This window comes from Carex rostrata, chromosome 34 (genome assembly GCF_964058835.1).
Source record: "Carex rostrata chromosome 34, lpCarRost1.2, whole genome shotgun sequence".
Lineage (NCBI taxonomy): Eukaryota > Viridiplantae > Streptophyta > Magnoliopsida > Poales > Cyperaceae > Carex > Carex rostrata.
The window spans coordinates 4,172,391-4,186,221 of NC_135951.1; the positions used below are offsets into that span (position 1 = coordinate 4,172,391).

At 31.6% G+C, this 13,831-nt stretch overlaps 2 protein-coding genes across 3 annotated transcripts in view; both read right to left on the reverse strand.

The window, feature by feature from the left end:
• The window catches only part of LOC144549089 (RNI-like superfamily protein), a 72,189-nt gene extending 59,549 nt beyond the window's left edge, over nucleotides 1-12,640 (reverse strand). Inside the window, exons 1-2 of one of the 2 annotated variants that reach the window (XM_078297838.1) lie at nucleotides 12,234-12,640; nucleotides 4,912-5,061 (exon numbers count right to left, since the gene is read on the reverse strand). In XM_078297838.1, coding sequence (XP_078153964.1) covers nucleotides 4,912-5,061; nucleotides 12,234-12,530 — 447 coding nt within the window. In that variant the 5' untranslated portion in view covers nucleotides 12,531-12,640. Of the gene's footprint in view, nucleotides 1-4,911; nucleotides 5,062-11,814; nucleotides 11,965-12,233 lie in introns of those variants that run through there. The other variant, XR_013509569.1, reaches the window with a different exon arrangement.
• LOC144548815 (F-box/FBD/LRR-repeat protein At1g16930-like) lies at nucleotides 5,234-6,260 on the reverse strand. Its single transcript, XM_078297532.1, has one exon. The coding sequence runs from the start codon at nucleotides 6,212-6,214 to the stop codon at nucleotides 5,234-5,236; it is 981 nt and encodes a 326-aa protein (XP_078153658.1). The 5' UTR covers nucleotides 6,215-6,260.
• Nucleotides 12,641-13,831: the final 1,191 nt, after the last annotated feature.

Genomic DNA, 13,831 nt, shown 5'->3' on the forward strand with positions numbered 1-13,831 from the left:
GGTTCAGAGGGAGTACATCAATTGATTCACATGGTCAACATTAAGCAGAAAGAGGCACACTGGCAAAAATACCAGTATCCACGCATGGTACTGCCTTTGGAAGGTTTTCTGGTATAGTTTTGTAATTTTGGCTTTCTTTTTCTTTCTCTTTATTTCCTGACATAGTATAGGTCACTTTGCCTTTTATTTTATTTTCATTCTTTAAACATTTCTTTCTTTTTCATTTTTTTTTGGTAAATTAAAAAGAAAAAAACAGGGCACAATTTGTGTCCGAGGTTAATGGAACTGGAGGGCTTTGACCCACTCTTATCTCTAAAGAAAATTCTGGTGTGTTTGAACTAAAGATACCGAATATAAAGTCATATCCTTATTTCCTACATAAATTTATTATAGATTAATAAACAATAAAATGATAACATGATATCCTGCCACTCTTATTTTGAACTGACTCCTGTAGTCCTGTCGCACAATGAGAAGAGGAGAGAGGGAGGGAAGTTTTTTTTATTTTTAACAAAGGGTAAAATGGGTAATTCATAAATTTAAAATGAGTTTTATAGAAAAAGTAAAAGAATTGGGTAAATATGTGAGTTTTTCAACTTTAGAAGGATAAATATGTTATTATGAATTTTAGAGGGGGAAATACGTAATATCAAGGTTTTTGAGGGGGATACGTGAAATTCCCCCATAAAAATTGAATCTATCAATCAATTAGAAATCAAAGACCTAAATTCAATCTAAAATTTCAAACCCTAATTTGCAATTTCATACGACCCAAAAATCTAAAGAAAAATAATAAGTCTAAATTACCACATATAAAGAGGGACAAGGTCGCAAGGAGTATTTTTTTTTTTTTTTTCATTCGAGTCAGTGGAGGAGAGCAGAGGAGAGGTGACAGAGAGATTGTGTATTTTTTTTTTTTCGTTTTTGTCTTGAGTCAGAGACAAAGAGGCCTTGTGCGGCGATTTTGTGTATTTTTTGTTTTGTTTTTGTCTTGAGTCAGAGACAAAGAGGAGTCGCACAGAGAGATTGTATTTTTTATTTTATTTTGCATTTAAATCATATATATATATATATATATAAGAGGAGAGTTCAAATGTGTCACGTCCCTGGCGAGCACGGGTCAATTTCAACCCGGTTCTATGTCACGAAGAAGGAGAAAGAAGAACTGGGCAGCAAGGGCAGGCAAAATGGGTCACGGTCAGGATAATAATTGAGATTAGTTCACTGTCAGGTGGGGACCGCTACTTTAGAACTGGAGGGAGAAATGGACAATAGCAATGGAGCTGTCCAGTGAAAGTAGGTTAGAGGTTTGTTACGCCAATTCAGCTCACTGTGGTGTATTCAAGCAATTCAGTTATAGGATTCATTCGATAGAGTTAGAATTTTATTTCTTAAGCACTGTCGCCTATAAATAGGCAGTAAGGGTAATTAGTTAGATTAGACTATTATCAAGTATTTTTGAGTGTTCTAGCTATGCTTTGGCCTTGTGCCGTGTATCTCCATTTTCCATTGAATTTCAATAAAATTGTTTGATTGTTCTCTGTCGTGTTCAATTCACGCTGTTCTAAGCCTCGTCAGATCTAGGATCTGACAAAATGTCTCTACCATGTCTAGAAATTATATCCACTTTAGTACGTTTTTTACAAGCTCAAAGTTTAATTGGACCAGATTATTTTTTATTGTACTCAAAGTTTTGAATCCAGATATCAATTAAGGCTGTTAAGCATAAGCAACACTTCTTCTTCTTTTTATTTTGTGTGTTTTAATCAACTAATGGGTCAGATTAATTGGGCTATGACCATCTCTTATACAATTTACAAAATTTGAGTATAACATTATTGGACTATCCAAACATTATTGCACTATCCAAACAATTTACATATAATATAGATATACATAGACACACACACATATATGCTGATATATGTTGATTATTGAGTAAAAAGTAGGTGTACCAAATAAATTTTGACAAATAAAAACTGTGCCTTCAATTCTTTTGGTTTACTTATTTCTCAATAACCAACAAATTTATGGTGTTTAATAAAAGCTCAAAGGGTTGATAATTAATTCTCTATTAGGTCATGCTAAAAGGCTTAATAGAGATATTTTAACTTTCTAGCTATGAGCTTCCTATGAGATATTTTCACTTTTTAAATGTAAACATCTCTCATTAATTGTAAGATTGAGTTAATTTGGTTTTTTTTTAAAAAGCTGTCTCGTCTTTAAATACAACATAAATCTTACATTAATTAAAATTTACGCCCATGATTATAATTATTTAATTATATTATCCAAATATTTAGTTATATAATAGAAAAAATGTAAAATATTGATTTTACACTTTTTTTCGTATTGATAATTATAATGTTTCGTATTGATAATTATAACGCACATATAATATTATACATGTAATGTTTCTTTTTTGTATCCCATACAGTAAAGAATTGTTAAAAACTGTTTGTTACTTGTTGTGTGGTATATATAAAAATGTTTCATGTACATATCTTTCTGCCTTCTTTTTTTATTTGATTGTTTTGAAACTGATTCGGTTGCAGGTACTTGTCCCAATTTAATGCAGATCATATGGTAAAGAAAAACGATGATGTGTTTATATATGACCCTTTTTTTTATTGGATATTCTAAAACAGTAAAAAAAAATGATTTTGACCTTTAATTAATTTTATAAATAATATGTGAAAATATTTTGTGTACATTTTTCCATTTTTTAAATTTGCATATTACAACATTAAAAAAAAGTAATCTGTATTGATTAAAATGTGATGTGACAAAAAACAATTCATTCATCAATTTTTTTTCACCACATGATGCACAAATAATAATAAACCTGTAAATTTTGGGTTTAGAGATTCTAAAACAATTTTATACTGTTACAGGAAAAAAAAAATAGGATCTTCAATTTCAATTACTACAAAATTAAACAATTAGTTTTTAATTTTAGAATTCTAGTTACTATTTGAATACAATATATTGATCAAGACATTTTTTTTCATTCTTGATATAGTCACATAATGTATACATAAATAAATTATATTAAGGAAAAATAATAAATAATTTTGCTACTCTTCGTACACAATTAGTGTGTGAATGTAAAGTGGACTAAACATGCATGTTCTTACATGTTTTTTGTATGATATGCTAGGTTGAATCTCAGATTAATTACATGAAGTATAGTTTGAAGGTGTAGTAGAGCTCTTCAAAATGAAAAAATACTGTTTATTTTCTTTCCAACTAGTCACTCTATTTATTAAGAAAGAGTTTTACTTTATATTTTTCTATAAAAATGAAAAGAAATTTGCATACATACAGCTGAGAATATATACTTATGTAAAATATGCTAACAAACACTGATATAGTCTCATTTTCAGTATATTTGAGAAAAGTTCAAATATATGTATTATTATATTTTATTTTAATATTTATTCTATTTTTGAGATATATCTAATTTGAAATACTGATATTGCAAAATTAATATCCCTTTAACATGTAGTGACAACAAAAACAAACACACTTATTTCTTTCATTTTTCTTTTAGATGACATATATGCATGTTTCATATGAAATTAAATTCAATTCATATTTATACAATAAAATAATGTAATATTAATATCATATCACATCTTACATGTGCATACGGCAACTCAAAGCTCATAATCTTAATTTCTATGTATGTTAAAAAAATTCTAACTGCAAAAATGACTTGACATCATGAGTAATGCGTTTACAGGTCAAATTAACATCATCATAAAAATAATATATCAGTTCGGATTTCAGACTACAGAAAATTAATCTGCATTGTTCTGCCTTACTTGTTTCTTATTTTAATACTAGTCTGTATGGTTCTGCCATAGTTGCACCGTGAAAAACATTCCAATCATCTTCATATTGTACCAAGATGTGTGTCATATCTTTTTTATTGATCTGACCCGCAGCAGAAACATTACAGCTTGTGAGATGGGATCAGTTGCTCAGAATTTTATCATGGTTGCAGCAGGTTCAAGGTTGTAGTTACACATGCTAACTAGATCCGACTTAAATCTGAAACGATCAACATTTGGAATGACCAATAAAGAAATATACGCCAAGCTCTAGAAACTATTTCTTTTTTTAATAAAAGTGGAGAAAACCCCACCGATATCGATCTATTAACTATAAATCATACCAACAAGAAGAGGAACCAAACCTCTGGTATCAGCTCTTGTTACTGTCTACAACACATAACTATTTGATTTAATTGGCCCTATCTGATATGGTCCTGATAGGTTATTTTCCTGCAACACGAGCAGTATCTCTTTTAGAGCTATTTAATCGAATCATTTGAAGACGAAACAACAAAACTTGCTTAAATACAACTCTCAGATTACAAGAATGTTGCATTACCAAACCTTGTACATATATAATCACATCAACATAAAAATATCAAAGAGAAACAACTAAATGATAAAATTTTAGAAGCTCAGTGGCATTAATACAACAAAAGTTACATTATAATCTAATAAAAGAGTGACGAAAAGTAGGAATCAAACCCGCATAATTTCACCAATGATCTTAACATGAGCAAACAACATATTGATCACCTTTTCAACAGATTCATCATTATTTTTACCTACAATTCTAACAGTCTTAAGGAAATTCCGCTGAACTAATGCATCACTTGGTTCGTCCGGAGCTGTAGCCCATGCTTTCTATAGTAAAAAACAAGTTACATATATTTCATTGATCATATATCAACCATTCTACAAGGGCTTACTTTAGTGGGCTAATATGAACAAAACCTGATTTTAAACTCTCATTAATTATGTTTTTTCTGCCTCCCTCAATTGAGGCATGGAAAAACAACAAGTAACAATATAGAGAGGGAGAGAGAGAGAGAGAGAGAGAGAGAGAGATTACACTGCTGTTTTCCAAGGTGAGCTCTTGTAGTTTAGGCGAGTGATGGAGGAAAAATGGTGCAAGATCAAAGACACAAAAATCCGAACTCATAAGTTTCAGACGCTTTAAGTTGTTGAAGACTGGGCAATTAGAGAATTCCTTCTTCAGTGCCTATATTCACAGAGTAAAATTGAACTATTTTAAAAAAAAAAGAAAAGAAAGGAAAATCACAAAGGTTAAGCCATGAGATGTGTTTACTCCAAGAGTTACATACAAATATCATGTACAGAAGTTTATGCTTATAATAGGACCAAAGAAAGGTTTTATTTATATTCAAATGAACTTAAAAGATGCGAACAAAATGTATAAGAAAAAGTAGAAGAATCGCAGATTTTTGCAAAGAGAGTACCTTTTTGTCGGTGCAATAAAATTCTAGCTTTAAGCTTTCGAGATTGGATAAGCTGGCAATAAGCTTGGGGGCCCCACTAACATATTCATCCTCATCATACCAACCAGGAATAGTGATAAATGCATCAACAAGCGATGGCATATTTAGCAAAAGAATTTCTCCCATATTTATTATATCCATGATACAAATTTCAATGTATAGGAGATTAGGTGTGGAAATATGTAATCTATTTCCCTTATACAAATCATTAATAACCAACTTCTTCAAAGTGTTGGAACATATCTCAATGATCCCCTTGGAACTTGATAGTACTAATTCATCAAGAACTGGACACCCTAACAAAAGCTTTTTGAAAAAATCACCACTAACCTCACTAGTGAGGTCAAGACTTTTGAGGCAAGGAAGGTTTATTGAGTTGGGTTCTGTAGCTACATGAGTATAAACCCATAGCTTTAGATGTATTAGTGATGCACAAGTGAAAATCATATTGGTATTCAAATTCAAATTTGCATACAAACACAGTTTCATTGAGCACTCCTGAGGCTTCAACTTCATTGCATCACTAATACAATCGGCAACAACTTGAGTACAAGGCAAGTAAACCTCCCCATAACCGAACCAAAGATGAAATCTACTAATTACACATGATGTGTCTCGTTTCTCCAACACACTTTTGACAAGTAATTCGAATTTGGTCACAAATTTTACAGTCATTTTAGCATCAAAAATCTTTGGCATTAACTCATCAATGTCAAATTCAAGAACTGGCACAGATGCCCATGTATTTGTCCATCTTTTGGATAAGATGCATGTTTGCACAGCCTGTCTTGTACTAAGAAATGATAGTATATACGTGAGGATGTCATCAGGTAAGCTACTGATCCTATCAATACCGCGTCTCTCGGTATTCATCATCTTTCACCTTCACAAAAACATTTATTCAATCACCTTCCTGGCACAACTCTGTTTTACAATAAAATTTCTAATTTCAATATAAATCTAGTTTCTCATATTTGATTGCAAATTTTTAATTTCAATAGGAATCACTAAAATCAGTAAACAATAAAATAAAGTATAAAACTGCCATACCTGTGAAGAATAAGCTAGAAGAGGATACAGCAGAGAGGAGGTCAGCGGCAGAGAGACTGTAGGTTTTAGGGTTTCTCTAATTTATCTTTCTATTTCGCGTAGGGACTGTGACAAACTTTTTTGGGCTCAATCAACTAGAGCCTAAAAATAAACTAAAGCCCACAAGTTCATGATCGATTATCACAAACTTTTCTTGGGCTCAATCAGAAGCCCACAAGTTTTTAAATTGAAACAAAATGCATTTTATATTTTAGGCTCAAACAGACAAACTGATAGAGTGCTGTGCAAATCATTGCAATTGTAATTACACACGTGGCAGCCAACTATTGTCTCCTTCCTAGTAGTTTCTTCATATATATATATATACATTTTTTCCCCATTCTCTTTCTTCCGTTCGATTTCTACAAACCAAATCTCACTCTAGGAGCACAACCCAAGAGGTCTTTCACCGCCACCACCAACCCGGTGCTATCACACAAGATGCACCGAGAATGGCCATGAGGTCTCACAAAGGGTGAGCCGAGGGTGCCAGTCAAGGTTGCGGCCGGTTTATTGAGTAAAAAAATCATTTTGGAATAAGGCAATGGATATATATATATATATATATATTTTGATTATTGGGTAAAAAATAGGTGTACCAAATATATTTAAAGTGAAAACTAAAATGTAATTATGAAGTGCAAGAGCATGGAAACATTGGAAAATTAAATTGATTTACTGAATACCTTTCTTGAGCAGCCAGTTTCACTGAACAGGATTTTCTTTTGTACCAGTGATCGATCTTACTCGTGTAAAAAAAAAATTGAAAAATGGGAAGGAAGTAAGGGCGGGATGCCATGGCACACTCAAGACCATGTAAAAAAATGAATTTTTTTTTTCAGAAATGAGATGCCATGGAAAGTAAAGTGGACGCCATGGGGCAACCCAACCAAGGAAAGAAAAAAAAAAAAGTGGGACGCCATCGGATAACCCAACCCAAGAAACGAAAAATTCTACCCTTCTCAATCTTGGAGACTTGTTTTTTTTGTTTTGTTTTGTTTTGAGGGTTGGGTTGTCCCATGGCGTCCAACTTTTTTTTTATTTTCTAGGTCAGATTGCTCCATGATGTCCCACATTTTTTAAAAATTTTGAAATTTTCTTCAATGAATTGAGATGTGCCATGGCGTTACTACCTTCTCATTTTTAAAATTCCCGCACAACATTTCTTATTTAAATATTTTTATTTTTTATTTTCTTATGAATAATTTTTTTGGTATATAAAGAGTTCAACCTGTAATCAACATTTCTTGTGGGACTAAGAAACTTTGAATTCCGGACATCAACAATTGTTTGGGGCAACTCATCTTTTGGGCCAACACTAACTCTATACCTATTAATGTTGCTATATATGTTTTTTTTTGTTTTTACGGTATGATTTAATGTAATAATTCATTGATAGAATCGTGCAAAAAGAAGCGAAGTAAAATTATATTCATTTATTTTTATATTTATATCTTAAAGTTCATGTGACTCAATTATCTGATAGTTATTTGTTTGACATTCATATTCGAATCCGTATTCATAGTTTATCCGCTCCATATTTATATTCGTTTAAGATGGATTTAGTTTTGAATTTTGATATTCGTTTACTATCGGTATCCGTGTTCGTATTCGCTCACTGAAAGACGGATACGGATATGTATCACCATTATCCGCTCCGTTTTCACCCCTACACATAGCTCATATATAATTATGTGGAACTTACAAACTTTCAATCATTTTTACAATTTTTAACCAGAAAAAATTATTGAAGCTTATAGTCCGAATATTTAATTATATAATAGAAATATGTAAAATATTGATTTTATTATCTTTTGTATTGATCATATATGATGCGGAAAAATAGTTTATTGACAAACTTTCTTCACCGCAAGATAGCACAAATAATATTATACTTGTAATAATCTTTTATTGATTATATTGTGATATGACAAAAAAAGAATTATTCATCAATTTTTTCAGCACATCATGCACAAATAATAATATACTTCAAATTTTTTGAGAGCATGTCGTACAGGTAAAAAAAAAATTCTTTCAATTTTATTTCGAGATAACCTCTAATTATACAAAATTACTATAAAAACAATTTTTTTTTTAATTTTGGAATTCTAGTTACTATTTCAGTACAACATTTTGAGTAAGACATATTTTGCATTCTTGATCATAGTCACATAATGTATATATAAATAAATTATATATACTTAGGAAAAAAAAAGAAAAAATCAATATGCTGGCCTTATTCGTTCACAATTAGTGTGTAAATGTAAAGTGAGCCTAAATATGCATGTTCTTACATGTTTTTTTTTATGATATATTGGGTTGAACACCATTGTATGACCTATATATTAGTTTGATAATATATATATATATAGTAGAGCTCTTAAAAATTAAAAGCAAAATACTATTTAATTCTTTCCAACTAGTTGTATTTATTAAGAAATATTAACAAATGTTAGCTAGCAGTTTCATTTACATTTTGATTCTGAAAAATATACAACATATATAACATTTTTTTTATATTATTTTTTTTTCCATTTTTATTTTGAAAATTATTCAACACATATAACCTTTATTTAATATTATCTAGATTCTTTTACATTTTTATCCTAAAAACTATTCATCATATATAACTAGGAGAAGTAATACATATAAGTTATTGGAGAAAATTGACGATATATTTATATTCTTCCATTATAATGTAAGGTGATTTACTTTATAGTTTTATATCAAAATTGAAGGGAATTTACATATCACGGCTAAAAATATTCTGAGAAATATTCTATTTGGAGGATTTATTTTTTCTTTTTAATAAAAAAATTGACATATCATACTTTTCAGTATATTTTTTAAAAAAAAAAAAAGTCAAACTATAATATAGTTCAGATATGTGTATTAATAGGTGTTCTTTTAATATCAACTTTATTTTAGTAATATATGTTTGTAGCATATTATTAATTTTAGTAATATACATTTATTTCTTGCATTTTCTTTTACATGACATTTATGTTTCGTATGAAATTACTTTAGATTTATATTTGTACACTATTTATTTTTATATATCAAAACTGAAATAATAGGGACATGATCCCTATTTTATTAAAAAAATTGAAATAAAATAATGTAATACTAATATCATCTCCCATTTTTATAACAAATTCACTTTGGATTTCGGGTTACATGAAATAAATCTGCATTGTTCTGCCTTATTTGTTTCTTATTTGAATATGGTACTCAAATACCTATAGTTGCACTTGGAGGTGTTCAAATGGTTCGATTTATTTGGTTTTAAACCGAACCGGAAAAATTTGGACTAAATGATTTGGTTTTTCGGTTTAAATGGTTCCAGTTGGTTCATTTTTTGATTGAATTTGGTTTATAATGCTTGATTTGGTTTAGGATTATTTTTAAGGAAGCAACTAACAGTCCCCCAACTCCAGTCCCCAAAAAATTTCCGGAGATTTTCAACTAATTCTGTAAACATCAATACTAAATCCTGTAAACTAATTCAACAAATCCTGTAAACATAAAAATGTGTGAAAGCTGTTAAAAACGCGCGACAGCTGTTGAAAACGCGTGACAGCTGTTGGGAATCACCTTCTGTGAACATACACATAATATCATGTAAACATACACATATTATTCTGTAAACATACACATATTATCCTATAAACATACACATATAATTCTATAAACATACATAGTGTACTTGAAATTATAGTAGTTGAAATTATGACAGTTGTGGCAATTAAAAACGCGTCAGAACTAAGCTAAAAAGGGAAGGCTTTTATATATGGAGATTTTTGAGGGACTGTAGCCGAGGGACATTACCTTTTCTCTATTTTTAAATCAGTTGTACTGAACCGACCGATCTCCAGCCTTAAATGAAACCGCCGAATCTTGGATCCCACTTCCTCTAAAAAATTGTCAATCGCTCTTTGTTTCTACCCAAAATCCCCATTCTATATTCTCTCTTCAAATCTCTGTGGAGAGGAGCCTCTCTAATTGAACCATTTTATCTCTCCTATACTAGTTTGGGGTTGAGCTTAAAACCAAGATTGCATACAAGAAATTTTATTTTTATTTTTATTTTTTAAATCTTCGCAGAAACTGCGAAGTCGTGAGGGAAAATCGAACTCCCGACCTTTGGGTATAACAACTCTAGGACTTTTTCCTAGCCAATTGTGCTACCTCCCTTTCTCATCGCATACAAGAAATTCCTTGCTGGATTATAATTGGAAATATAACTGTGAAACATCGAATCAATTAAGGAAGCCGTTCTTCAAGAAATTAAGAACTGATAAAGGTACTACTACAGCGTTAAGCTCAGTTGTTGAAGAAATTCATTTTTTTCTTATGCTTTTTTTTAATTATATAAACCAGGGCAGGGGGGGTTTGATACACATACAAGTACAGTTCGATCGATTCTGGTACACATGTACAGTTCAAGAGGGTTAAAATTGCAAAATTTTGGTTTGTTCGGTTTAATTAGATGAAAAGGTTAATTTGGATGGTTCGATTCTAGTTTTGAAATCCAAAAAAAAACTTTAGTTTGCCTATTTTTGTTCTGTTTAAACAGAACCGACCATTTGAACACCCCTAGTTGCACTGCAACAGAATTCCAATCATCTAAAATCACCTTACAAATCTTCCATGTCAAACATGCTAACTAGATCTGACTTAAACCTGAAACGATCAACATTTGAAATGACCAACAAAGATATATACGCCCAGGTCCAGAAACCATTTCTAAAGAGAACCATTTCTAAAGAGAAAACTTAATTAACCCTATCTGAGCTGATCGGATCCTGATCTGTTATTTTCCTGTAACGCTACAAGTATCTCTCTTAGATCACAAGAATGTTGCATTACCAAACCTCGTAAATAATCACATCAACATAAAAATACCAAAGAGAAATAAATAAACGATAAAATTATAGAAGCTCAGTGGCATTAATACAACAAAAGTTCTATCACAAAAACACCAACGATTACATAATAATCTAACAAATGAGAGGGAGAGGAGGGGGGAGCGGGAATCAAACCCGCATAATTTCGCCAATGATCTTAACTTGGGAAGACAACATATTGATCAAATGATCAACAAATCCATTATCATTTTTAAATCCTACAATTCTAACTGTCTTAAGGAACTCCCGCTGAACTAATGCATCACTTGGTCCCTCTGGAATTGCATCCTGTAACTTCTATAGTAACAAAACAGGTTCCATAAATTTCATTGATCATATTTCGACCCTTATAAAAGGGCTTACTTGAGGGGGTAATTTGAACAACATTACCATATTGTCAGCTTCATAATCAAAGACCACATCTAGAATATCAATTGAGGCATGGAGAAAAAAAACTAGTAAGAGAGAGAGAGAGATTACACAGATATTTTGCAAGGTGAGCTCTTGTAGTTTAGGTGAGCGATGGAGGAAAAATGGTGCAACATCAAACACATAGAAACCAAAACTAATAAGTTCCAAACACTTTAAGTTGTTGAAGACTGGGCAATTAGAGAATTCGTTCTTGAGTTCCTATTTTCACAAAGTAAAAATTAAAACAATGTTCAATAGAAAAAAAACAAAAGGGTAAATCACAAATCTAATTATAAATGAGAATTTTGGATGCTTATTATAGCCATAGGATGTGTTTACTCCGAGAACTACAAACAAATCACTGAAGTATATGTATTACACGACAATAGATAGGTTTATTATTTTCGGAAGTACCTAAAAAAATGCCAACAAATGTATACGCAAAAGTCACAAATTTTTGTCTCCAATATATTGCAAAGAGAGGATACCTTTTCGTCGGTACATTCAAATTCTAGCTTTAAGCTTTCGAGATTTGGAAAGCTGGCAATAAGCTTGGGGATGCCACTAATATAATCATTCTCGTCATACCAACCAGGAATAGAGATAAACGCATCAACAAGAGATGGCATATTTGGCAAAAGAATTTCCCCCATATCCATTATTTCCCTGATATAAATTTCGAAGTATAGGAGATTAGGCGTGGAAATCTGTAATTTATTTCCTTCATACAAATCATAAATAACCAACTTCTTCAAAGTGTTGGAACTTATATCACTGATCCCCATAGAACATGATAGTACTAATTCTTCAAGAACTGGACATCCTAAGAAAAGCTTTTTGAAAAGATCATCACTAACCGTTCCAGTGAGGTGAAGGGTTTTGAGGCATGGAAGGTTTATTGAGTTGGGTTCTACAACTACATTATTATAAACCGATAGCTTTAGATGTATTAGTGATGAACATGTGAAAATCATATCGGTATTCAAATTAAAATTTGCATACAAATGCAGTTTGATTGAGCACTCCCAAGGCTTCAACTTCATTGCATCACTAATACAATCGGCAACAACTTGAGTGCAAGGCAAGTTAACCCAACGAAAGTCGAAATCTATTAATTATACATGATGTGTCTCGTTTCTCCAACACACTTTTGACAAGTAATTCGAATTTGGGCACAAATTTTACAGCCATTTTACCATCAACAGTCTTTGGCATTAACTCTTCAATGTCAAATTCTAGAACCGGCACAGATGTCCATGTGTTTATCCATCTTTTGGACAAGATGCATGTTTGCACGGCATTTCTTGTACTAAGAAATGATAGGATATACATGAGAATCTCATTAGGCAAGCTACTGATCCTATCAATACCACATCTCTTGGTATTCATCATCTTTCACCTTCACAAAGACTCTGTTTTACAATAAAATTTCCAATTTCAATATGAATCTAAACATCTAATCCCTCATATGATTGCACATTTTTTATTTCAATAGAAGTCTTTTAAATCAGTAAACAACAAAATGAAGTTTAAAACTGTCATACCTGTGAAGAATAAACTAGAAGAGGACACAACAGAGAGGAGGTCAGCGGGAGAATCGGATGAGAGAGAGGAGAGGATCGGCTGTAGGTGTAGGGTTTAGGGTTTTTCTAATCTCTCTTTCTATTTCGCGTAGGGGGTGGGGAGAGAGGGATTCATCACATGTATCTATAACGGACCAACTTGTCGGCCCACATGTTTTAAAATTGTAACAAAATGCATTTTATATTTTAGGCCCAATCAGAATCAGAAGCGTGAAGCCTAGACCGTTCCTTCGTACCAGTGGTACCTAGTCTTCCCCCCTGCTGTCTTTCGTACAAGTGGTACCGGGTCTACCTCCTGCTGTCTTTCGTACCAGGTGGTACCGGGTCGCCCTCTTCATACAAATATTTGAAACTACAAATATTTTGCAATAAATGATTTTAAAATTTCTAAATGTAAATATCACTCATTGTAAGATTGAGTTAACTTGATTTTTAAAAAAGCTGTCTCGTCTTTAGATACATCATAAATCCTATATTAATTATATTTGACGCACATGTTCATA